This window comes from Chamaea fasciata, unplaced genomic scaffold, assembly GCF_029207755.1.
Source record: "Chamaea fasciata isolate MVZ Bird 193981 ecotype frontalis unplaced genomic scaffold, bChaFas1.0.hap1 SCAF_4, whole genome shotgun sequence".
Taxonomy (NCBI): Eukaryota; Metazoa; Chordata; class Aves; order Passeriformes; family Sylviidae; genus Chamaea; species Chamaea fasciata.
The window spans coordinates 47,752,957-47,779,330 of NW_027094089.1; the positions used below are offsets into that span (position 1 = coordinate 47,752,957).

At 37.3% G+C, this 26,374-nt stretch overlaps 1 protein-coding gene across 3 annotated transcripts in view; it reads left to right on the plus strand.

Moving 5' to 3' along the window:
• The window catches only part of TEK (TEK receptor tyrosine kinase), a 44,970-nt gene extending 19,436 nt beyond the window's left edge, over positions 1-25,534 (plus strand). For 2 of the 3 annotated variants that reach the window (XM_066181463.1, XM_066181465.1), the window contains 21 exons: positions 4,176-4,286; positions 7,363-7,515; positions 8,387-8,518; positions 9,685-9,825; positions 10,022-10,150; positions 11,122-11,276; positions 11,534-11,675; positions 12,063-12,224; positions 13,059-13,193; positions 13,968-14,261; positions 15,522-15,821; positions 16,331-16,488; positions 17,713-17,923; positions 18,835-18,945; positions 19,292-19,482; positions 19,909-20,022; positions 20,913-20,983; positions 21,575-21,615; positions 22,720-22,816; positions 23,311-23,410; positions 23,584-25,534. In XM_066181463.1, the coding sequence (XP_066037560.1) occupies positions 4,176-4,286; positions 7,363-7,515; positions 8,387-8,518; positions 9,685-9,825; positions 10,022-10,150; positions 11,122-11,276; positions 11,534-11,675; positions 12,063-12,224; positions 13,059-13,193; positions 13,968-14,261; positions 15,522-15,821; positions 16,331-16,488; positions 17,713-17,923; positions 18,835-18,945; positions 19,292-19,482; positions 19,909-20,022; positions 20,913-20,983; positions 21,575-21,615; positions 22,720-22,816; positions 23,311-23,410; positions 23,584-23,658 (3,023 nt within the window). In that variant the 3' untranslated portion in view covers positions 23,659-25,534. The remainder of the gene's footprint in view (positions 1-4,175; positions 4,287-7,362; positions 7,516-8,386; positions 8,519-9,684; positions 9,826-10,021; positions 10,151-11,121; positions 11,277-11,533; positions 11,676-12,062; positions 12,225-13,058; positions 13,194-13,967; positions 14,262-15,521; positions 15,822-16,330; positions 16,489-17,712; positions 17,924-18,834; positions 18,946-19,291; positions 19,483-19,908; positions 20,023-20,912; positions 20,984-21,574; positions 21,616-22,719; positions 22,817-23,310; positions 23,411-23,583) is intronic. The other variant, XM_066181464.1, reaches the window with a different exon arrangement.
• Positions 25,535-26,374: the final 840 nt, after the last annotated feature.

The following is a 26,374-nucleotide window of genomic DNA, read 5'->3' on the forward strand; positions in this document are numbered from 1 at the left end:
ATCTCCTGAAATAGCATAATAAATTTATAAAAGGAGACATTTTCGTTTGTAAGAGCTGCAGCTAGTGCCTATTATTATTTTTTTTGAACATGGGTAGGTTGGAAGCAAGCTGATTAGGACAAGTACATTTTTCTTTGGCTTAGGTTTTTTGTGACCAAATGTGGTCTTTGAAAGATTGGATTGGCCACCAAGAAAGCTCTGCAGATGCAGACTGAGAGCTCCATTGTTTCAAAGGAGGCTGCAGTGAGGAGGAGATAAGATAATAGTCCATGGAATGTCAATGTGACCCTGCCTGTGGCAGTCTGCCAGCAAGCTGAGCACGTTTCTAGCTGTTCTGTTGTAGAGCAACATGCACGGGTGGAAGGATGTCTTCTTCAGTTCTTTCCACTGTGGGCCTAGGAGCAGAAAATTTTAAGTAATCAAAGTTTGAAGGCTTCTTACATGACAGATGTTATTCTAAACAGAAGTAGCATTCATACCAGCAGATGGTAGGTTTCTTGGATTAATTTCTGGGTTTGAATCCCTTTCTCAGATTGTCTCTGCAAAAGTTTTCACTTACAAAATTCAAACTAGTAAATCCTTGGTGAAAGCATATAATCTAATCAGATTAAATGGGTGGGAGAGAGGAGCATCAGAAATTCTCATAGCTATTAAAGTGCACAGAAAGAGGAGAAAGAGGTTAAGGAAAGATTGGCAAAGCATATGCATCTGGAAAACAGACCATTTTCCACTTTACTGTTGTTGTCATCATTATTTTTTAAAGGCAGAATATGTTTTTCAACAGCAAAAATTGAGTGTTAATGTGCAGTTTTCCATTAGAGACATCAAAGTCAAGGGAAGGAACAGCACGTCTGGAAATCCAGATACCATTTTGCAACCTCCTGGCAAGAAGCTTGTGAAACACTCACTAAGCATTAATTATTTGGATAGCCCAACTGACTTAGTGGGAACTACCATCTCCCTGATTATATACCTATTATCAAATATGAACATATAGTGAAGAATTTTTCTGTGTAGTATAAATTTCCTGATTTATTTTACCATCTGCTATTCTGAAAATAACAAATTCATACTCCATCTCTCTAAAATTCTCCATTCTCCTGAATTCTTTATAATGAAACATTTTAGTTACACACGTAATATTCAATACATACAATGAGAGGCAACAGTTTATGCTTTATCTTCTTATGGGGAGTGATCCTTATTCTGTATAAGTATACAACTCTAGAATAAACCACCATAAAATATTCTCCTTCTAGTCAAATACAATTTATTCAATTTCTCTATGCAATAAATGTTGATTTTCATATATGTGATTGAGTTTTCCCCATAGAAACTCAACTATAGAGCTGTCAAAGGGACAATAATGGCAACGCCAACAGTCGAGCATTATGGCACTTATCCTGCAGCTTAGTTCATTATGTCTCTATAAGGAATTGGCACACTTGAGATGTGAAATCATGAAATACAGGTCACAATCTAAAAATATGTTGGAACTGAGCCCAACAGGGAGAGTGCATTCCTTTCCATTGAAACAATACCCTGTAGAAAACTCTTGTGGTTTAGCCTAACATGCAAAGAAAAGTAAATGGGAATACAAAAGTTTAATATCTTGTTAAAACAATTAGTACTGTCTCACTAAATTTGGTCCAAAAAGCACTGCAACTAAACCCCTTAGGATCATCTGTAGCTAACAACTTAATTTTTTGCAAAAGCTGTTGAATTATTTTTTTCTTAAATAGAAATTGATGTTCACTATGAGTTTGTTCCTAACAAAAAAATTCTAACTTGGGGGCTGACAGTAAGTTGGAATTGCTTTCAGTTTTTGTTGCCTGTTTCTAATGAAAATTTCTTTCATTATTCTATATTAGAATTCTCTGTTTCTCTAAGATGTAAGAGTAGAGACCAGTGTCTAGGTAAAATGGCACATGAATGTACTTAATGTGAACCAGGAAGACTCCTGCTGAAATCAATTGTATGTAACTTACAAAGGAATGAAAACATGTGGTAGACTCTCAGAGCATAACACTAGAACTGCACAGGGGATGGAAATTCCACCCTGCAAAGAATAGTGAATTTTCAATAGTTATCTTGTTTCCAACCATAAATAAAACAATAAAATGTCAAAATTTTCAAGGAAACAATATCCTAGAAGAGAAGCTGGCTTGGATTGATAAAAATGTCTTCATTTTTGCTCAGATTTTCTTTCTTTAATTTTACATCATGTAGTAAAACATTTTGATTTTTAACCTAAAATTCTATTTTATAATGAAAATATCAAAATGTTATTTCTTTTAATGCAAAAATATTATCCTTTTTACTCCCTCAGATTTTGCAAAATAATGTTGTGGAGGTACTGACAGAATAACAGCCTCATACAAACCTTGATATAGCATCTATCTGCTCATTTTTTTACAGCTCTTTTACATATAAATTATGACAGATAGTTACTTCATAATTTTTTTCTCTGCTTTCTGAACCTATCTCTTTGTATTTCTTTCCAACCAAATTTTAGCCAGCCACAAGGTTCAAATTCTTTTTTCCAACTGTTGGTACAAACCAAAGTATATTTTATCGACAGTTTTGTAAAAATGAACAACAAAAGGAGGTATGATTCTACATAAAAGGAAAAATGTCATGAATAAGTTGTTTAACAGGTTATATTAACTTGTATATATGTTCCTTAAAAATATTTGCTGTGAAATAACTGTGACTTTAATAGAAATGGAACCTCTGAAAGTGCAGACCTGTCTAGGAGCATGAATGGCTCTTCAAGGATTTCTTTCAGCTGAAACTCAGGTGGGTCTTATGTCCAAAAAGTCCCATTCACCTTGCTGGGAAGGCAGGTGGCAGCAGAAGGGAAAACAAAGACGGATGGATTCACATGGAGGAACTTGCATAGGAGCAACCCTTAAGGCTAAAAAACTTCAAATATATAAAGAGCAAAGGAATTGGTTTAAATCAATATGTAAAAGTACAGTGGTATCAAATTCTTTGTCAGGTAAGGAGCTTAATAGTTAGGATATCAATTTGGCTAATTTTCGAAGAGGGTTTTTTTTCCCATAAAACATATAAATGGCAGTATATTTGAGCTAAAAATGAGAGAGCTAAAAATGCCCTGAAAACATGAATTTGTCCTCAAAACACTTCACAACTTTCCCTTTGAATTTTCCAAGTAAGTGAAAGGAAACATCCTTAACTCCTGACTTGTTTCAAAGTAATGTGGTAGTTAAAATTATAATTTCACTGGTTTCAGAAAGAGCTATTTATTGAGGTTTTTCTATCCCTTTCCCAGTTATCTTCTGATGACATTTTTCCACTAGTACTGATAAGGAATAGGCAGAAATGCTGGGAAGATCCTGCTATCCACTTCTTTCTTTGTTGTTTAAATCAAGATCTACAAACAAATGTTTAAAAGTACCTTTCAGTTTAAGCAGGAAAATGAATTTCAATTTCCCTGCTGGAAAACTGGCTGATCTACACCAGTCTCTCACATAGAATTTTTATTTTCACTAAGCCATATTTCAGGTGAGAATATTTTGGTAAAAGTACCACAGCCTGTGAATATGAGTTTTTTCTTTTGGTTCTTAATGCAATCCAACACTCTCTTTGTTGGATTTGTATTTCCAGAATGTGGTGAACTAATACAAGCACAGATCTACTCCATCCTACCTCCCCTCCTTCCCAGCCCTGCATGATTTTGGTCTCCTGAACTATCTCTGCAGGTCTGCATTATAAAGCTTAAGTAGAAGAGAACTGAAATCATCCTACGTATTTGTTTGCCAGTGACAGCTTGTTCCCTAAAATACAATTTCCAGTACTTTTTCCAGTCTGCTTTAAATATGTCTCAAGGGGTAAAGAAACTTGGGAAAGTGTTCTACAGCCATTTGGAGTTCCTAGTTAGAAATTGTTTCCAGTTACTCAGCCAGAAGCCAATTATTGTTTTCATACCTCAGGTTCTAGTGGCAGTCTGTCGTTTCAGGGGATAGGCAAGTCCTCTGTCTCTGCCAAGACATAGGTTGAGGCTGCTGATGGTAAAGAATCACTTTATGCTCTAAAGAAATTGAGGTGTCAAAATCTGAATGAGATTATCATGCTGGAAACCATTCTCAACTATCAGACCAGAGACCAGACAGAAACAGTAACTGCTATTCATCACATGCTTCTGTTTTCAGCTTCATTCCACCCAGTGGCATTAACTGTTACAGCAAATAAGGGAGAACATGTGAACATCTCCTTCATCAGAATGGCATCAAAAGAGGAAGATGCAGTGATCTACAAGAATGGTATTACATCTTTTTTGTCTTTTCTCTTTCTGCTATCATTGTTTTAGCTAAGTGCCAAGTAAGTCTTTAAAAGTTATTGCTGCTGATGCCCATGCTGTGCAGCTGTAGCCAACATCATTCCTCATACATTTAATGTTTCCTGAATTGCCATATCCAGTATGTTGATCTGTTTCTATTTCACCAAAATTCCCAATCCTCTGTTTATATCTTTGCTTTGTTTTTTGTTTTAATTTCTGAATTCCTTCTACATCATGTGTTTGCCTGGGTTTTTTAGGTTGTTTGTTTGTTTTTCTTTCTGGGCCACTGTGAAGGCCCAGTTATTATATCTTTCATTGCATTTCTACAGCTTTTCAAGTCATGCTTTTCATTCTTCAAAATGCTTTTTGAGGCCATTTACCTTCTATGATGCCCTTCAAGCTAAGCAATTAATCACTAGTACTCTGCTATTAAAAAGAAAAAATTGTAAACAAAATCTAATCCTTATTTCATTCAACTACAAGAATTAGTCAGGTTGTAAATTTTGTAATACCTGCTCTTCTTCCTAGCATGGCACCTAAATCATATGTAATCACTGTTCAGCTGTGTGTTGCTCCTGCTTGACGCTTAGAAATATACGCAGGTTGCTATCTACCTCCTGTAGAAATGTACAAAAATAGAGGTCACTAAAATTCACAATGCTTTCATAATAAGAATGTTAAACCACAATAAATTATGATCATGGGAAGCACATGTAATGTTCTGCTCCATCTTTGACAAACCAGCTTACAGTGACCCACCAGGAAACAGGGAGTAAATAGAGCAGGATGAGGTAAGGAGGTGTAAACAGACTGCTGAAGAACTCATGTAGTGAGCCAGCCTCAACCCCAGGTACTGAAGCACTTTGACAGGCTGGAAGAGTTAGATAGATAACAGGTGTCTTTTAAAGAAGCAATAGGCAAAGCAGACTTTCACAAATACCTGTTTCTTTGCATTTCAGAGATTCAGCTATGTCAGGGCACAGCAGGCAAGTTTGCCATCATTTGTCATTTCAGCGTACCTAGGAAAATTTTGTGATCTCCTGTCACCATGGTACAGCATGCTACCTTAGCTGTGATACCATTTGGAAGTTCAGAAAAAAATCTCAGATTGGCTGTGGATAGAAAGTCAAGTTTTTCAGCTGAGGTTGATGTTGAAACAACATTTCTGAGAGGTCCTGATACAGCAGCTGGAAAAGAAGAGAAAAAGCTTCTCCTACTATATTTAGCTGTTGCAGTCTTTCACTTCAGTTGTTTCAAGTACTACTTCCCCCTTACAGAATCTCACCATGGCTGTCTAGACAATGAAATGGTTCTGCTAAACAGGGTGGCTTTAAGACATCGGCATAACACCTTGGAAAACAAGCCATAAGATTTGACCCTTGCTTCCAGACTGTAAGCACAAGGCTATCTTAATGGTTTTCTGTCAAGTTTGTTATGCAGCTTGTAACTCAAAAGATAGGTAGAACACGCCCCACAGTTTCAAAGCAAATCCCTTTCATTATTTGTTCTTTTCATTTGGAGGTGTTTTCATGGAGAATAGTTGTCATGTTCTGTCATGAGTTAAAGTGACCCACAGTCTTTGTGCTGTTTTGGTTATGACCCTCAGCAAAGTTATATACTGCTAGGCTGCCTGAAATTTGACAACAGTCAAACTGATAGTATGTATGGTCACAGACAGCAGAGATCCTGCCTAATGCTGTTTACATTCTAAATAAATTGAGAAAAGTGAAAAACGGGGGGAAAGTTACTGTATTTTCAGTGTGATTGTAAGGAAATGCAGAAGATGAGGACAATTTGGTTCATTGGTACAATTGGTAATGGTCATTCAGCTATTTGAGCTTGTGAATCAGAACAGGATCAGACTGTCTGGGTTGTTAGAGTGAGCAAGTGGTAATTTGCAGCCAGGAGAAGTCCAGAGGGAGACATCTACAGCAGCCTTTCAGTACCTGATGGAGCTGAAGGAAACCTAGAGAGGGACTTTTGACAGCGACAGGACAATGGGGAATGGCTGTAATCTGAAAAAGGGTGTGTTTAGATCAGGTATAAGAAAGAAATTCTTGTATGTGAGTGTAGAAAATTGCTGGAAAAGGCTGTTCATAGAAGTGTTGGTTACTCCACCCCTGGAATTGTTCTAGGCCAGGTTGGATGGGGCCCTGGGCAACCTGATCTAGTGCACGGTGTCCGTGCCCATGGCAGGGGGTTCAAAACTGGATGATCTTTCAGGTTTCTTCCAATCCAAGCTATTTTAATGAGTTCGATACACACATGCTGTAGTCATAAAATTACAGTTGTGCTGTGTGGGTAAATTGGTGGATGACTTTGTACAGTGTGGATGAGCACGTGCACAAATATTTTAGTGAGAGCTAGTTGGACCTGGCATTAACCTACTGCAGCAGCCTTGCTCTAACAGACTGTAGTGGAAAGACTTCTGGGGGTCCTGAAGTTCAGTGGATGCAACTTCTCTTTGACAGCAACCAATGTTCAAATATTGTTACTTGGTGATCCAGGGAGATGGAAGAAGACCAAATACTATGGCCTTATTAGGCAAACACGAATGACCAACCACAGCAAACTTAGAATAAAATAAATAAGCTCCTTGGTGAAAAAATGTAGAAGAGACAGAAATCTGTTAAACCTAGGAAGAAAAGGTAATGCTGAGTTCTTCCTGCTTTTGGTCTCCTAAGTAAATCTTTGTGATAAAAGATTGACATTTGCTCTTCAACTCCAGTCACTCTAGAATCCTTATGGGTTATTATCCCTTAATTCAAAAAAGACCGAGAAACAAAATGAACACTTTTAACCTCTAAGCTCTTAGCAAAGATGAGTGTGAAGCTGTTTGTCCTGTTTATCTATTGAATTTCCTCAAGATCTATCTTTCTTTTTACTTGCACCTCTCCAATTATGGAAAACCAATACAGCTAGAGTTGTCAGAAAATTCATAATTAATAAGTTTATTCTGCTGCTTAGCTTGCCCCAACTGTCCTTTAGTAACCAATGCAAGTTTGTTTATTTAGAAGGTGAATGACATTTTTTGTGGTATCTGTGTGCTCCTTCCTCAGGCTCCTTCATCCACTCTGTTCCCAGGCATGAAGTGCCAGGAGAACTGGAAGTCTCCTATCCTCAAGTTCAACCACAGGATGCAGGAGTTTACTCTGCCAGATATATAGGAGGAAACCTTTTTACTTCTGCTTACATGAGGCTTATTGTAAGACGTAAGTTCCATTAATGTGTGGGGATGATTAATAGCTAAAAGTCAAAATTAATCTGAAATTAAATATATTGTCCCCAAATAAGGGCAAAAATCTGTCTTGACATATGCTGCCATCAGATTATGTCTGAAGAAAGCTTTACCCAAGGGTCTTTGGTGCAAGCTGATATTGATGTCAACAGCTGAGAGAAAAAAACACCCCATCAGATTAAAGTACAGCTCAGCTATTGTCAGGACAGCTAGCTCTTTTGTCAGCATCTCAGCTTTTCAAACACCGAGAATTAATGAAAGAGGTAACAGAGAGAACAGGTCTCCCTGTTCTCTATGGTGGGTTATATCCAAACCTCATTTATCCTAAGGTTCATCATTTTTAGCATACATTATTATAATTTCACAAACACAAGCTTTAGTTAGCTCTTAAGGTTCATTTCCTACTGGATGAAAGAATGAGTTGGGATATTTTCCAAAAAGTATTTTACATACTTTGCTGCTCATGCTGCTGCATCCATCAGATATAAAGAAAATTATATTCTGTTAACTTGGACAGAAATATAAAATTGATGTGAAAAAATAGATAGCTGTTCAATATCTCACATTGTAGAGAAAATATTTATGATGGTAACTCACATTTCATTCATGAATATCCTCACAATACTTCCAGGATTTGTGAATGAATAAGTGTAATGCCCCAAATCTGGATTTTGAAGCTATTGCTGCTATCTTACTGACTATAGTGGTCCAGCTGGCTGGAGTGTGACAGTCCATATAGCTTGTACTTTTTTGTATTTTACTGTTTGCTCTAAAAAGAATATTATAAATTGAAGGGTTACTGAATAAGAAGACAACAAATATGTCATTATATTTGCCCATTAAAGGATGTGAAGCTGAGAAATGGGGCCCTTCCTGTAGCTTCCACTGCCCTTCCTGCACAAACAATGGCATTTGTCATGAAGATACTGGGGAATGCATCTGTCCACCAGGTTTTATGGGAAAAACATGTGAGAAAGGTAAGTAAATAATATTTTCAGTGATTGCTTAATAATTTGTTCTCAATAACAGAAATTGGTATATTATTGAAGGAAGCATCATATGGAGTACCTGGTTTTACTCTTGAAAGCTACAGCCTTTACAGCTGGTGCAAGAGACAGGACAGAGTTTGGTGAGATGAACCCTGAGTTCTGTTCCGGTTGTTCATGCAGTTCTGATTTAATGTCACTCTTTTATCTCTTCTCCTAGTAGAGATTATGTTGCTAGGGAATATGAATGTTTCCAACACTTCTTGATCAATATGCACTTGGACAGTATGCTACCTAATATCTTCTAGGCTCCTTTTCTCACAAAAGATTGGACTAGATGATCTTTTGAGGTCGCTTCCAGTCTGGGCTATCCTATGATTCCCTTGAAATGAGTAAGCTCAGTGCTGCTGACTAACTCAAATGCATGATAGTACAGGACATCTTAAGGATATATTGTTACTAAGAAATATGCTAGAGATTCCCTGTCTGCTTCTGAAGAAGCTGCTAATGTGCTTACAGGGTGCTTTGTCTCTGTAGGGACATCAAGAGTGTATGTCTGTTTGTGCAAATCTGTGTCTGTGGCAAGTAGTTTGAATTCTGGAAAAACTAGAGCTGGCATCATGTTGCTTTGACTTCTCCAAGCATCTTTTGGGTTTATTGCTAAATATGCATCCTTTTATTTGACTGAATTGGAGCGCTGCAAATACTAGAGCTAAGCTGTTGGAATAGTTGACACCTGAACCACTCCAGTGCTGCTCTTATCATAGAAGCAAAACCTTGACATCAGCAGTTTTGCATGCACTCACTGCTAAGAAGAATACTTGGGTTTCATGGCACTGCTTGTCCATTTTATGTTAGAAAGGCTTATAAACACAATTTATTGCTGAATCTGTATCCTCACAGATCTAAAGCAAGGGTGCTTGGCTGACAGATCCTCACAGCAAGAAAATTGTTTGCTTCTGCTGCCTGTACTTGACTATGAGAACAGCTGTGGCTTAAGCTGCTGTGGTTGTTAATATATCTAGTATTTGAATGATCAAAGTGCTATTTTTAATTTAAATTCATGTTTTCTCCTGTCTAATGCAGTCTCATTAGAAGCACTAGCTCTTTCATGGGCAATGCAGTTGGGTTATTCTTTCCCTCTCTCCCTTCAACAGCTTGCGGACCCAACACATTTGGCAAAACATGTGAAGAGACCTGTAAAGAAAATTTTGGGTGCAGAAACTTTATGTTCTGTCTACCAGATCCATATGGTTGTTCTTGTGCCACAGGATGGATGGGACTGGAATGTGATAAAGGTATAGTAAAAAAAAAAAAAAAAGGGGGATCCTTAATGTTCTACACACAGGAAATACAGAAGGGAACCAACAGAGGAGAGTAATAGATGATACATTTTACAGTCATGTAAAAAGTTTTTTTTCTGTAATGAGACTGAAAAATAATGGAAGACATTTTCTACTACCTTTGCACTAACTGCAACATATGTACTTGCAGAATGCAAACCTGGGTTTTATGGGTCAGATTGCAAACTCAAATGTAATTGCCACAATCAAGGAACATGTGACAGATTTAAGGGCTGCATCTGCTCCTTCGGCTGGCATGGCCTGCAGTGTGAAAAAAAAGGTAAAGTAAGGTAGTAAATGGTTGTTCCCAGTGTAACTAAAACCGTTCTTAATTCTGGTACAGTATTACCACTCCAGGCTGCTATTCTTGCTCCAACCACTACCTTCTAGGGATGCAGACACTTCTGTACAGCCTCATTGCAATACTGTATTTTTAACCCTCTGACCTATATGTTGCATTTATCAGGATGATATCTTTAGATTTTCAAGATTTACTCCCTAGGGCTTGACTGATTTTTTGTTTGTTTTGTTTTGTTTTGTTTTGTTAAAAAAAAAAAGCTGCACATCCACCTTTTTGTATATACTCATGGTATCTTACTATTACCTACCACTTGGTTGGCTCCATACATTCCTATTCCATGAGCTTCATGAGCTGAAAGCGATGACTGAGACACTAAGACACCTGAGTTTAAAACTGCTCTGTCTCTCTGGGACAAAGTTAAGTTTACAAAGCTGAACATACCTTATCTCATTGGATTCAGGCAAGGTATTCTGTAAGATGTACTCAGCGTTATTATTTTAGCTGGGTAAATAAAGTGACAAATCCACTGCTGATTTGTGAAACTTTTCAAGAACAAAAACAAATAAAGAAATAAGACTATGAACCAACCAGCCAAATTATACCATTGTGATCTGTCTGGTCTTACAAAAAGACAAAACAGAGATCAAGTAGGTACTGTACATTCAGAACAAAATGGTGCATGATTTTGCCATGGCTAGACTGTTCTTGCTTAAAATGTCAACAAGAAAGAGAGGACAGGGATCAGAAAAAGAAAGAAGAGTGAACACAGAGCTTGTTTCTTCTCACATTATATATAAAATGATATAAAAATGTTGACTGTGCAAGGCACGATTCTTGCATATGCCCACATGAGGAAAGGCAGAATCAGACACCTACACTACCTGCACACATAAACCTGTCTTTTAAAATGTCTGTTGAAAGAGTGGCATAATACTACATATCTTCTGTAGGTTCAGCAGATCTTTCGCCTCAGATAGTAAACTTACCAGATCCTGTGGAACTCAATTCTGGTGTCGAGTTCAAGCCATTTTGTATAGCAACGGGGATGCCGCTTCCTAAATCTGAAGAATTCAAACTCTTGAAGCAAGATGGAACTGTCCTAAGGGTAGGCTCCTGATCAATTGCTTGCTGCTGTTTCTAATGTTTATATTGACTTTATCTGTAGTTAATGCGTACTATGGTTTTCAAGCATAATACGAAATTTTGGAATTCTGGGATACCCCATGAACTTCTCAGCACATATGAAAATATGGAGTTGACCATTGTGGATGCTTTTTATACATATCACTAAACTGAAAGTATCATTGGAATATTCCAAAATGCCCAAATTTTTCAGGTCCTGTACATCTTTTGTCATTTCAGCCTGATGAAATTTCTACCAGTAATCGTTCTGAAGCCATGTTTAGAGTTAATCGAATCCTGCCCGGTGACACAGGAACTTGGGTTTGCAGTGTGCAGACAGTAGCAGGAATGGCAGAGAAACCATTTCAAGTTACAGTCAAGGGTAAAACTATTAATTTCTTCAAGTATCTTTGTCTCTCTAACTTTAAACACAGCTTTATACTCTAGCATGGCTGAACTTTCTGCTCTCTGCACTGCCAGAAAATGCCTGAATAAATATTTACAGTTGGAATATGAACAGAAACCAATTATAAGTAACATACTAGTTATGTATATTGAAAGAATAAGAGTGATGATAAAGTTTAGAAGAACACACAAGGATTTTTTTTTTTTTTAAATATCTTGACTGTCAGGTTTAGCACTTAAAGCTCCATCTATTTTATGAGAGTTTTGAAGAGCATCTTTCATTTTCCTAGAGATGTAGGAATAACCAGAGTCTTACTGATATAGGGAGCTAAAAAATTAGTTTAATACTTGCATTCTTGTTCAGTCCCTCCTGTGCCACAGTATGCCCCAAGGCTGACAGACAGAGGACATAATTTTCTCATAATTGATATCAATGCTGAGTTACACAATGGAGATGGACCTGTTGTGTCAACAAAACTTCTGTACAAGCCAGCAAAACATTATCACTCCTGGATGTCTGTGGAAGGTAAGAGGACGTTCTTTAATTCCCTTAAAGACAAACTTGACCTATCAACTGAAATGTCATGTGTTTCTGTTCTTGATTAGCCTCAAAGGACTCTACAATGCATAGAAGTTAAACCTTTTGTACTGGATGTGTCAGTCAGTTTTTATCACTACACATGATGTTCATGTGGATGTGTTACACCAGTATCAAAATGTATACACCAATGTCAAAATGTTACACCAATGTCAAAAGTGTATATTCACTTCGGGAACAGAAGGTTTTCCCCTCCTTCCTTAGGATTAAGAGTACTCAGAATTGGGCCCAGCTGTTTTAAATTCCCATGTAAACAGAAGGTTTTCAAAAGTAGTGGGCAGTATGGAGACATGCTGGGGCATCTACCATCTTGTGTTGTGTTCATTGTGGCCCTAGTGAGATAAACAACTTACCAAAATATTTATCAGTAATCCTATAGGTAAACTGAAACCTGCTTATGGGTTGGATGACCTCCTCCAGCTATGCTTTCAAATTTTATGCATGGCCTAAAATACTACAGGAAACATTACAGGAACTTTAACAGCAGCTGTTACTAAATCAGTATAATCCAAGATCTGTGTACAGAAAGAACACTGACTAAGCAACCAGTATTGTTTTGTCCTCAAAAAAGGGCAGATGAAGCAACCTTTGAATCCAACTTAAAAATAATCATTTTATACTTCTAATTAGTTTATCCTACTGAATCAAGAACAACAACAAAAAAAGGAGCCTAAGTATCTTACCTTGTATTTTCCAAACATTTTCTTCCATAACATTTCAACATGGGCCATGGCTTTACTTTCTTTTGACTTTTGTTGTCAGTAAAAGGCACAACTAAAAGACTGGACAATCTGGAACCCAAAACTGAGTATCAGTTCTGTGTTCAGCTGAGTCGGCAAGGGGAAGGTGGGGAAGGCCATCCTGGACCACAGGCCAGCTTCACAACAGCTGCACTTGGTAAGGCACCACCATGGCTTTTCACAAATGGGGTATTTCAGCTCTTTCTCTTTGCGGTCTGTTCCCTGATCTCTGCCATAACACTTTCACTTGAGCAAAGAAGGTTGCACTTGAAAACTTTGTGGACTCTTTCAAAAGAATCTCAGGCAAAGCAATATTAAAAAATAAAGAAAAAAAAAAAAAAAGGAAGGGAAGGAAAAGAAAAAAACAAATCAAAAAACAGAGGTGAGGAAAACCAGAAAAAGGCAGAGCTATTATTTTCCATGATTTAGAGATGAAGGATCTGGGAAAGGAAAATTTATATATTTTCGCTGGCTATGCAGCAGAGTTGGAGATAAGAATCACTTTTTTGCAGTCCTTCCTCTTAGTATTTGATCAATTTATTTTTAAAATGAAGATATTTTAACAAGCCGGAAAGTTTTTTAGTCCATTTAGGATAGATCACAAACTGAATACAGACATACAGAATAAATGTGGATTGTACCAGGACCTATCTAGCAAGACAACAACTGTTGGCTTCTCACATCTAATAAGTGCATCTGCAACACCAACTCATTGAAGACACCATTTTATTGGCACATCATCTGTTGATAAGATACTGTGGGACTATCAACACCTCTTAGATGTAACCTCTGCCAAATTATGTGGGATGGCTGAGAGAATTACCCTATGTCACCCCAAACTGGGGCAAGTGGTTGGGAATAAGGAACCCCTATTTCAGCTCAGATACCAGACATGAAATGTTGTTCCCTGTTTCACTGTGGCTTTTCCAAGGTCTTCCTCCACCAGAAGGTATCACTCTCTTTCCAAAAAGTATGACATCACTGAATTTGTCATGGCATCCTTTAACATTGAGGACAGAGGATGATATTCGTGTTGAAGTGGAAAGGAAGAGCGTGAATGACAACGGTGACGAGAGCAGTGTTATTACTCAAGTGCCAGGAAATATGTCCACCTTGATCATTAAAGGTCTTGAGCCTAGACAGCAATACATGTGCAGGGTACGGGTGAACACCAGGTCCCAAGGAGAATGGAGCAACTATCTGTATGCATGGACTTTCAGTGACAGTAAGTGCTGATTCACATCCTTCTGTTTAATTCTCCATGTTACCCCCAGTGATCAGACTAATTGTCACTTGATGACTACATTAAATGCAATCCTTTATTTGGGTAACACTTAGTTCCTGATGATTGCTTGTGGTTGTTATTGCTATTATTTGGAAAGCTCAGCATCCAAAGGAATTCTGCTGGAAATTGTCAGGAGCTATTAATGTGGGTTTTTTTAAATGGAGAAAAACAAGCTTGCAAATCCACATCTTCATTTCAGTGCGACTCGTGCTTCTGACACAAGTAGCGTTTTTTTCCTCCTCAGAATGATGAGCCATCAGAGTTCACTACTCCAAGCTCTTTTGTTACTCAATTCGGCTATGACAATACAGAAATAGTCAGCACTTAAAGAAGAGAAGATACAATGCAAGGTAAAACCCCTGTGAGCAAAGAGTAGTTAAGTCTGCTACACTGAAGACCGCCCTTGAATTCCCTGAGTGTGAGCAGTGTGCTTTCACAACACCTCAACAAACACCCTGTCTGAATGAAGTACCATCTGAACAGCTGTCCATCTGAATGGCTGATGGGTGACACTGCCGTTGCCACACACTGGAAAGATGGGCTTCTTCCTCCTTATTGGTCTTGTAAGGAGGCCCTCACTGAAATCCTACGTGAGTTAGTGGAAGTATGAATGGCTGTCATGGGACTCTCCACTTTACTGAGCTCTGACACCAAACTGCAGAAACACATAAGGGTACTGTGAGAAACACATAAGGGTACTGTTTTCCTGGAGAAGGTACTCAGTATTCATAGTTGCATTCACAAGTGTAGCACTCACCCCTGCTGGTGGTTTTCTGATTAGATTTTTGGAAGTGTTGTTATCAACTTCCTTTCTCTAACAGCCTGACAGGTAATTGCTCTCTGAAGCAGTGAAAGTACAGGACATAGGAATTACAAGGGAATGATGATTCAGTATAGAAGGAAATTAATCCTTTTTGCATTAATTCGAAAGTAAATACGGTGTGCTTGAATACAGCTCAGAGGATGTTTATCTTCATCCACGACAGTATATTGAATGTCACTCCAACTTCTGCTGAAAGTATGGAATACTGCTACAGGGATGACAGCACATCAGGATCATAAAATTGTTGCATTCAGTTATCATAGCTCATCAGCAAATTCTGTTTAGCACAGCAAAACCATCGAGGAAAATGTTGTGCTCTCTGTGGGAAGGAGAAAGAGGTGGATGCCAATGCCTTGTGTGTTTGTGTTTGTTCTCAGGAATCCCTCCTGCACCAAACAACATCAGGTTTTCTAACACCACAGACACATCCTCAGTCATCTCTTGGACAGCTGCTGAGGGTCATTCCATCTCCTCCATCATCATCAGCTACAAAATTTATGGCAAGGCTGAGTACAACCACATTGATATTATCATAAAGAACACCAGCATTACTCAATATCACCTCAAGGGCCTTGAGCCAGACACTGTGTACCAGGTTCAGATTAATGCTCAGAACAACATTGGTTTGAGCAACCCGAATATATCGTTTGAACTGAAGACTCTTCCAGAAACTAAAGGTTAGTTAATCCACCACACTGGATTTGCACAAACCAGGACTGGTTGTATAAACTAGTTAGCTAAGACACTCTCATAATATTAATTTTTTAATCTGAGTTTTCTTTTGCTCCTTATTTTTAACACACAACACAGCACCAGCAAAATTTAATTCTTAGTTCACTGCATGGTATTGATGAAGTGACAAATATGCACCATTTGTGTATATACACTAAAAAGGGCCCAGTGACTCAAAAATTAAAGGAGCTGCATATAGCAAGACCATTAGATTACTGAATGTGGCCTCATCTCAGCTCTCAATAGAATTCAATACTGAATTCAATAGAATATGCAGGTGTTCATGAAATTCAGCGCATCCAACGTTTCAGACATTTTTGGAAAACAAAGGGATGCATTCTTGGGTCTTTAAACAATTTTCAAGACAGGAGTATTCAGTTACACATTGCTGATGTATTGCTAAATTCAGAATAAGCTGAAAATAATGATGAATTCTTATGTCCTTCCTCAACAGCTCCATATGAATCAAAAGGAGGCAAAATGCTGCTTATTGCCATCCTTGGCTCTGCAGGGATGACCTGTGTAACAATTCTCCTGGCCTTTCTCATCATGCTGCAGTTAAAGCGAGCCAACTTCCAGCGTCGAATGGCTCAGGCTTTCCAAAATGTGGTGGTGAGTTTCCAGTTTTCCTGTCTAGTTTGATTATTAACTTCAGCTCATCTTTTCCTGTTTTTTCTTCCAATTTCTTTTTCCTGGCTTTCCCAAACCCTGTCTTCTCTTTGTGTGTGCAATTAGTACTGTTGTAAAGCTCTTCTACTACTGACCCCAAAGATAAAGCCATCACAGTCACAGGCTAGGAGATAGAAAACTTGACTTGAAAAAAATTTTGCAGACCATTTGCTGCACTCCCTCTTCTGCCTTGTCATACTTGTGTATGACAAGTGTGAGTCCAGACAGGAGAGAGGACCCTGTTCTGCCTCTATGAAGTCATGCCTGATTTTGAAAACTGCCAAATATTTAATGCTGCTTTTGAGCATCTGTTGCTGATACATGCTCACCCATTTTTAACCTGCAGACAGTACATCAGGGATCTATCAACAGCAACATCATAGTTTTGGCTATGAGGAAATTGCTGAAGATTTTAACATCACATGGAGATATCTCTCTATACGCATGTATGTATTTGTATCCTGCTGCAGTCTCTTCACCTGTTTTCTGGTGCTTGTCTCAGCTTTTAGAGGGGAACCTGTGGAGCAGAATGAAGCTGGCCCAAAGAGCTCCTCCATAAGTATCTAAATATGTTGTTTCATAAACAGGGGTGGCGGGCTCACCCAATGATATGATCTGCAGACCACACAGAATAGCTTTGTCTCCTAGTCCTAAAACTTTTCCCATAGCAGTATTTCATGAGAATGTGTAACTGAAGAGGAGGTGTCTCTTTAAGTTTGGAGGAAGATAATTTCCTCTCTCTTTTTAATTCCTTGCTTCTTCTTGTCTCACTTTTCCTGCTGAGCCTGACCAACACAAGATTTAACTAACCCTAATATGAGATAAATCTCATGCCTGAGACTTATAAGAGATCAGATTTATCACATTATTTTTGCCCATGTCCTTCATCTTCAAACTGTTTATAAAACTCTTCAGAAGGCCCAGGTCTAAAAGGTACTTGCACACAGATTAGAAGTCTGATTAATTTTGTGGATCTAGGCAGAACTGCTTGTTGCAGTTAAAGTAGCTGTAACTGTCTAATGTACTCCCTCTTGTGTATGTAAGAGATGGATTGAGCTCTGTTGTTGTGTGTGTGTGTAGATGAGTGAGCATAGGTATTTGGGAAATGTAATCAGGGCATGGCTCAGTGAAGTAGAAATCATAATGTCATTTGCTTAACTCTTGCAGAGGGAAGAGCCAGCTCTGCAGTTTAACTCAGGTACTCTCACGCTGAGCAGGAAAGCCAAAAACAGTCAAGATCCTACTATTTATCCAGTTCTTGAATGGAATGACATAAAATTTCAAGATGTGATTGGGGAAGGTAACTTTGGGCAAGTCCTGAAAGCACGCATTAAGAAAGATGGCTTACGCATGGATGCTGCAATAAAAAGGATGAAAGGTAGTAAAGACCAGGGATTCTGTGACTAAAGACTTTTCTTGACTGTGTATTCCAAAGGTTTCTCTGTCATATAAAATGCTTAGTAGTCTCCTTCTAAAGCTAAAATAAATATTTTAAATTGCTTATTAAATTGTATCAGGTGTCACTAGGCCGAAATTTGTCAAAGACTGTATTTCTGTTGGGTAAAGTTGATTTCTGTTTCACCTTAGTGGTTGATATGATAAACTATTGTGTATTTTGCAATTCATAGATCAGTATGAGCTTCACGTGAGTTCATCTGTGAGGTGAGATGCATTGGATAGATAGGAGCAGAGAGCTAGTCTTGAGGCAAAGCATTTGTTCATCTTGTTCACTTTAGCTATTCAGAGACAACTGCATCTATGCCACATACCATGGGGATCATTAATTTTCTTTTTATTCACTGACAGCTACGTTCCAGAGAGAGCTACAATACGTACAATATTGTAAAGATGTACATGTTTTATTGTAATTTACTAGATCATATTTAGGCAAATTGAAAAACACTTTAAAATGTGACAGTTAACTTAAAAATAGCCAAGGTCTGCATACAGGCAGAAATAATCAACAGAACACATATGGAAGAATTTTTAGAGCAGCTACTTTTCATAGGATCTGTTACATCTTATATTCTCAGGTAAGAAGGAGAGTGACAAATGCTTCCTTTCTCTGCAGATAGCTTCCACAGACACTCGTTTCTCACATATTTTTTCCTCTGATTGAAAAATCCTACCTTTTTCTGTAAATACTAATATACCTTACATTTTTTTCTCTTTCTACTGGGGTTGAAACAGCAGTGGCCCAAGGAACTTAGAGTCCTCATAATAATAATAAAAAAAAGTTATAAATTCAGTTAAAAGTAAAACATAAATGTGTGCTTTTTTGATTTTCAGAGTATGCCTCAAAAGATGACCACAGAGATTTTGCTGGAGAACTTGAAGTTCTTTGTAAACTTGGTCATCATCCCAACATCATAAATCTTTTGGGAGCATGTGAACATAGGGGTAAGATACAATTGAATGCATGTACTTTAAAAATTAGTTTAAAAAACGCCTCTCACAATATAGCCTACACAGTCCAGAGAAACACTAGCAGGTCTGTGTATGACATTTGTTAAAATGCCAGATAAACTTGTGTTTGGATCTACAAGCCCACATTAATACTCCAGAAATGATGTTTGATACTAGCTCTAAATTCCCCTCTACTCTTAGAAATTAACCTGTTTGACATTTCCCTCCAGTCTGTTTTATGTTTATTTCCTTTTTTTCACTCAAGGTAGTGCAAATTTCCAAAGACTATTACTGACCATCTCTTACTTTGTGATACGCTTACTATCTGGTTTTTTGTTAGGATATCTTTATCTTGCTATTGAATATGCCCCCCATGGAAATTTACTGGACTTCCTTCGGAAAAGCAGAGTACTAGAGACAGACCCAGCATTTGCTATTGCCAACAGTACTGCATCTACACTTTCCTCTCAACAGCTTCTGCATTTTGCAGCAGATGTTGCCAGAGGGATGGACTACTTGAGCCAGAAACAGGTCAGTCTTCAACTCTACCCACTGAAAGCATGGCAAATACTTTTCAGGGAATATGCCCTTTAATTAAATTAATTTTTAACTTTAGCTTCTATAGGACACACTGAATGAGACTTATTTTGTTGTCTCCATTTAAGTCTATCAAATACTATGTCACGGGGAATCATGGAAGAGGCATTAACACTTAAAACAACATGGTAGTTAACTGCTTTCATTTTCATATAAATTTTAAAATGTTTTTGGTAGTGACATTGGTACCTTTGCCTATTTCTTTGGTTTTTGTTCTTATTCCAAATGTTTGCAATTTCAATATAGCAGTAAAGTAATACATGTAAAACTAAATTATACTGATTTCCTTATTTTATTACAACATTATTATTATTATTATTATTATTATTATTATTATTATTATTATTATTATTATTTTAGTTTATTCATCGAGATTTGGCAGCAAGAAACATCTTGGTTGGAGAAAATTATGTTGCAAAAATAGCTGACTTTGGCTTATCAAGAGGTCAAGAAGTTTATGTTAAGAAGACCATGGTAAGGACCAAACCAAATTGATACAATCTGTTTTCTTATTTTTGCTGTCTTATTTCTTAATCTGTGTTTTAATATGAACAAAAATACAAATTTATGGGTGTTACAGAACTGATTCTTTAAATTTTATTGCCATGTAAAATACGCATATTTGTTAATATACACACAAATATATCTACTTGTAAATAAATATTATACCAATGTCTATAATAGAAAATGTAATTTAAAATTATTTATATGAATATGGATGACAGTAAAATAGATGAGTCAAGCTGGTCTAACTCTATTGAACAAGGCCAAAGTTAGCAGGAAGGTAACCAGACATACATCAGGATGTGTCCAGAGCTAATGTTTTGGAAGCTCTGAAAGAGGCAGACATGTAATAAGCATCATGTAGCTACAGTCCTGTGTTGTCAATAGCAGTGTGTTGTCAAGGCAACAGGATGGTCAGAGGCATCATCTGAGGTATTATTTACATTTCACCTTGATGCTGATTGGATATTTTTTTTATTAGCTCTCATGTGAACTGTTCCTTTGGGAAGCAAATCATATAATCATAGGATCATGGAATGATTTATTTGGAAAGTTACCTTAAAGACCCTCTAGTTCAAAACGCACCTTTCACTACACTAGGTTGCTCAGAGCCTCATCCAACTTGGCCTTGAACACTTCACATCCACAGTTTCTCTGGGCAACCTGTTCCAGCGTCTCACCACTCTCACAATAAAGAATTTTTTTAAAACTCCACAACTTTAGTCAGTTTATTTACTTGATAAAGTTTATTTGCATAAAGTCAGTTTTCATTAAGGTAACACAGAATGATTGTTGGCATACAAACTGCAATATTGCTATGCCAGGAACTGAAAAATAAACTTTCATTAAATAATTTCCAGGGACGGCTTCCAGTGCGATGGATGGCAATTGAATCTTTGAATTACAGTGTTTACACCACAAATAGTGATGTGTAAGTATGTGTTCAAGTGGCACTTTTTAAAACAAATATTTTTCCATATCAAGAAATGTTTGACAGTTAGAATGAGATATCCACTCAACTCAAAATACTCAGTAGTCATGTCAGCATGACTGAGCAATGGAAACAAAAAATAAAACCCATAACAAAAAAGTTACTTTTATTTCTTCATCAGGGTCTGATCAAGTTCTGTGTTCACAACCTACTTGGATGTGCCCCACTACTTTAGCTGTACTTCTTATCCAAAATTGAAGACCTGGAGAATATTTGGGAAGCCCAGAGGAAATTTGTATTTTATTTAGGAAACTAGAAACTGGATTTGGAAAAGCAATTCTGTAATTGCAATATTTGCTGAAAGCTCACAATCTGATAAAGGTCTTCGGTTTACTCAGAGAAAATTAATTTTGCTAATTTTCCTGCTTTCTGATTCTACAAGCCCCATCATTACACAAAACTTTATAAAAAATACAGATAAACATATCACACTTCCCTGTGTTCACTGAATACTAGCAAAACTACCTACCATTTTAAAATATTAATTCTTGATGCATTTTTGTTGTACTTCATAATATCCCTCTGTTGCAGATGGTCATATGGTGTCCTCTTATGGGAAATCGTTAGTTTAGGTAAGTATCTGAATTTTGTACTGCACAAATAAAAAATCTGCACCAAGGCAGTTCTATTCACTCAGTCTTTTAAAAAATGCTGTTTCACAGTAGATTTCAGTTTTCTTTCTGTTTTATTCTACTACATTTTATTTAGGTTCAGTATGCTTGGAAATGCAACTGTCAAATTTTCAATTCAGGTACCATTTTAAATGAGAAAGAACCATAATGACCATGATTTCATTACACTATAAAACCCAGGCCATACCTAAATATAAATTCCAGAATATCACATGAAATACAGCCTTAATACAGCATGTTTTGAGTTTGGTGGGTGGTTTTTCCTCAGCTTTCCTGCACTTTAAATTGAGACTTGTATTTTAATGATATTGCAGAGTGGGGGAGTAATCACCTCCTACTCTAAATATCCCTGAAGAAAATTTCTGAACATTAACCTTCAAATAAAATTTAGAGCTCATTTCTGCAAACACCTCTGCCCATCATGATTGTGATACAGCCTTGCACCACTCAAAATCATTGTGTTACACCTCACTTGTGGTTTGCCCTAGAGATGTGCCCACGGTCTGCTGGCCAGGAGATGCTACTGACTGAGGTGCACATTGCCAACCAGACTCTGGATTTCTGATTTGTTCCTGGCTTTCCTTACTAAATGGGTTTGCACTAGATATGGATGCAGTGTGGAAAATCAAGAGTCTAAGAAACCAAATACCTGCAGAAAGGGGCAAGACCAGCTGACAGGAAGAGCTTCATGAGTCCACACCAGATCTTATTATTATGATGCTAATGAAGGAATGATTTGCTCAGTGACATCAATGCTATTGAAAAAACACTTTGAATACAATCAGATCCTGGCCCTCAGACATGTAGAAAAAATTAGGCTGGCCCCACAGATGAGAAAATTGACACTTAGTTTTATTTTTCTCCTCCATATTGTGCATCAAGCAGTAAGGAAGCATTAAAAATAAAAATGTAGGTGCAAAATATCCCCTAATTTTGGATTAATTTAGCTGTTATTATGTCAGTCATATCCTTCCATTTCTACTATGAAATTAAAGTTTCTTTTATTAAAACTTGCCTCTGTTCATGATAATGGCTAAACTTTAGGTGGAACACCATATTGTGGAATGACATGTGCAGAACTATATGAAAAACTCCCTCAAGGGTACCGACTGGAAAAGCCTCTCAACTGTGATGATGAAGTGTGAGTATTTCCTCAGAAAAAAAACCAAAAACAAACAGAACAACACAACCTCAGCTATAGAAAATAGATGATTTCTACAAGAAACTAACAAACAAAAATTTTAAACTGGAAAATACAAAAACTACAATAAAAATTAAAAAGGTCTGCAAAATATAAAAATCACATTAAAAAAATTAAAAGTGCACAAGTCCTTTTGTACACAGCATACACTGTTAATTTGTCATTAATACTTTCCCAGGCTCTCCATTGCAGACAGTTATCCTGTTCTTTACACAATGTGCCAATGTTTTAGCTCAAAGAGAGCTTTTTTGCTTATTGCAGAGTAAAAGAAAATTATTTTCAGATAGCTACCAACTATGGAGAATGTAACTTCAGCTACCTAGAAATCCACTTTGCTCTAAAAAGTGAAATGTGCACAATCTTTAAATTACCAAAAATTTATAACTTTAACCTATGTATCTAAACTGTCAAATGCTGGTGTTGGATTTTTGAAGGTATGACCTAATGAGACAGTGCTGGAAAGAGAAACCATATGAAAGACCTTCATTTGCTCAGATACTGGTGTCACTGAACAGGATGTTAGAGGACAGGAAGGTAAGAATAAAACTCTATTTTATATATATATATATATATATATATATATATATATATATATATATATACACACAATATTATAAATAATTAGGCTATGCATAATTTCAATATTATTTAGGGTTCTTGAGGTAATGCACCTTGCATCACACCTTCTCTGTTTATTTTCTTTCCAGACCTATGTGAATACTACACTATACGAGAAATTTACTTATGCAGGCATTGATTGCTCTGCTGAAGAAGCTGCTTAAGACAGGACAAATCTTCATTCATCAATGATGTATTACAGGAAACCAAAATTTAATCTGCTGAAGCCCAAAATGTGATATGCTGTGTAGGACTGTGTATAGCTCCAACTACATATAATACAGCAATACTTTTTTACCACAGTTATGTGTGTCTACATCACACAGTAACCCCTGCCTTCACAGGCTGTAGAATTGTATATAGTGTCCAAAGCAGGTATAGACTGAAGTAATGAAATCTGTTGTTTCATAAGCAGGGTTGTCTTTTTTTCCTAGTTATGTAGATATCATGTTTACATACATATTGTAATGCATTAGGTATTGCCATCTTAGAGGTTTCTTTTATATTTTCCAAGAGCCACTCATATCGAAGTGGTAACTTATTGCAGTATTCCATACACATTTCATTGTGTTTGAAACAAAAATCCTGGGCAACTGCCATGCAACTATGGAAGTTGTAATCCGGTGTGCTCAACAAGGATAATTAAGACAGACTTCCATTTGAATGCAAAACTCAGCTAGTAGAAAGAATCTAGTCAAAAGTTCTGTTGACACTCGTAAGATATAACACATGCTATTACTCTTTCATTGCCTAGTGTGACTGCCAGTTTTTGCCCATATGCAAAATACATATATATTTTGAAGTGTTTAATGCTATCAGAGGCAGCCATACAGTGATATTCATGAAGTGTAGTATTGAGGAGCATACTACATATTGTAAACCACATTTTTACAACTCGCCTGGATATATACATGAGACTTATTCAATTTGTATTTCATTTAATAATTTCACTGCATAATTATAAATTACTAACTATTATATACAAGCAGGGCTTACTTTTGTTTATTTTACCCTCTCTTTCTGTCTGTAGTGTGGTGTGGCTTCTTAAAATATCATACTTAAATGCTTCAGAACAATGATATTTGACCTGCCAGGAAGGTTCCTAGTCCTTAGGTAAGGCAAATAGAGACAGGATTGGCTTGAACTTCTGGTGTCAAGGCAAATACAAGGGATTTGGTGGATTTACCCTATCCAAATTTTACATATTTGCCAACATCATGTTTTGCACATACATTCCCCCCTCGCCCTTGACTTAGCAGCTCATAACTGTCCATCAGACTATAGCGACTTTCCCAGTTGGGTGCAACAGGTCAACCCCAAAGACTTGGAGAAAGATGCTTGAGACAGTGCAAGATTTCCCCTTCTGATTCTTACTTTGTGGATGGGTATGTGATTGGTTACAAGGTGGGGGTATTGCAGCAGAATATAGAGCAACATTAATGACATACATTAGACTCACCCAAACAGAAGCACCAAGAGCCCAATAAAAAGGGAATAAGTCAAAAAACAAGGGTGCTGAGATGACTTGTGTGGCCTTGAGATAGGCAGAACTTGCATTGTAAACCAGGTGCTAGATGTAAACTAGGAGTTTGTTGTTGGGGATTAAAATAAGTTTACTTATAGAATATTAGAAATTATCTGTATAGGTTTTAGTTTAATTGTAACTTGCTTTCACCTTAACATGGGAGAGCCCTGCTCAAAACTTAGCGTAGGTGAACTTCAAATGAACTGTTACCACAATCGCTAAGCAGAGGTGAAAACAGAGAAAGACTCATTATCTTCAGATAAGGACTGAGACCCCAGAGGGCCCCAAGACTGCCCCAAGCTGGAAGATAATGGCACACGAACATGGAGAATCCAATGAGGTGTTAGAAGACCCCAGACCATAAATCACCATAGGACTAAGAGGTTCACGCAGGGCACAGGACAAAGGTCAGGTGCACAGACTGTAAGGGTATAAAGGCCCAGGGATTTTTTTGGTCAGGGTCCCTCTCTGGTGGCAATCAGCTCAAACTGAAATAAACCAACTCTGCCTTAGAACCCAGGGTCCGATCTCTTCTTTCACATTTACAAAGAGCACACAGATTCACTAGACCAAAGGACAGCTCAAAAAAACCAAACCAAACCAAACCAACCAACCAAACAAAAAAACCAAATTCCACCCCATTTTTCAAAAGAGACTACTTGACCAGTGGTTTTTGAAGCATGGGCATTGCAATTTGCAGTTGAACTACATTCTTACCAGTCTGTGAGGTAAATAAGAATACACCTCCAAGGGTGTTTTCTAGACCCAAGTAAACCTGGCTAACAACATCTGCTGGAACTGCTCCATTTTCTGTACAGAATTTTTCACAGGTACAAACAGGTTCTTGTCTCTTACTCTCACATATTTCTAACAAGCAGAGACAAATGACTATTCTGCTACTTGATGTGAACCTCTTCTTCTGTGGCAATTTTTTATCTGGACCATTATGACACATAATTAAAGCATCAGAGAGTCATTCATCAACTCAATAGCTCTTAATACTGTCTGCACTTTAAGTGCTTAAGTCTAACTGTAAATTTACCTGAAGGACAATTAGGTCTCCTTATAAATATTCTTCTCATATTCTTTTATTATAAAGCACATAACAATTTTCTACTTTTCTTCCCTGGACTCATCTGTGAGCTGCAGGGAACTTGCTGTAATGGATGTAAAGAAAGCAAGAAAAAAACAGTTTAAAGAGAATGTGGAACTTAGAATATGGTAGTGCTAGGAAACCATTTATTCAAAATGGACAAGCCCCATCAGAAATGGGAGCTACAAGGAAGAGACCAAGTGGACAGGCTACAAGACCGTGAGCTTAGGAAAACAAAGAAACAACAACTGTTCCAATATTC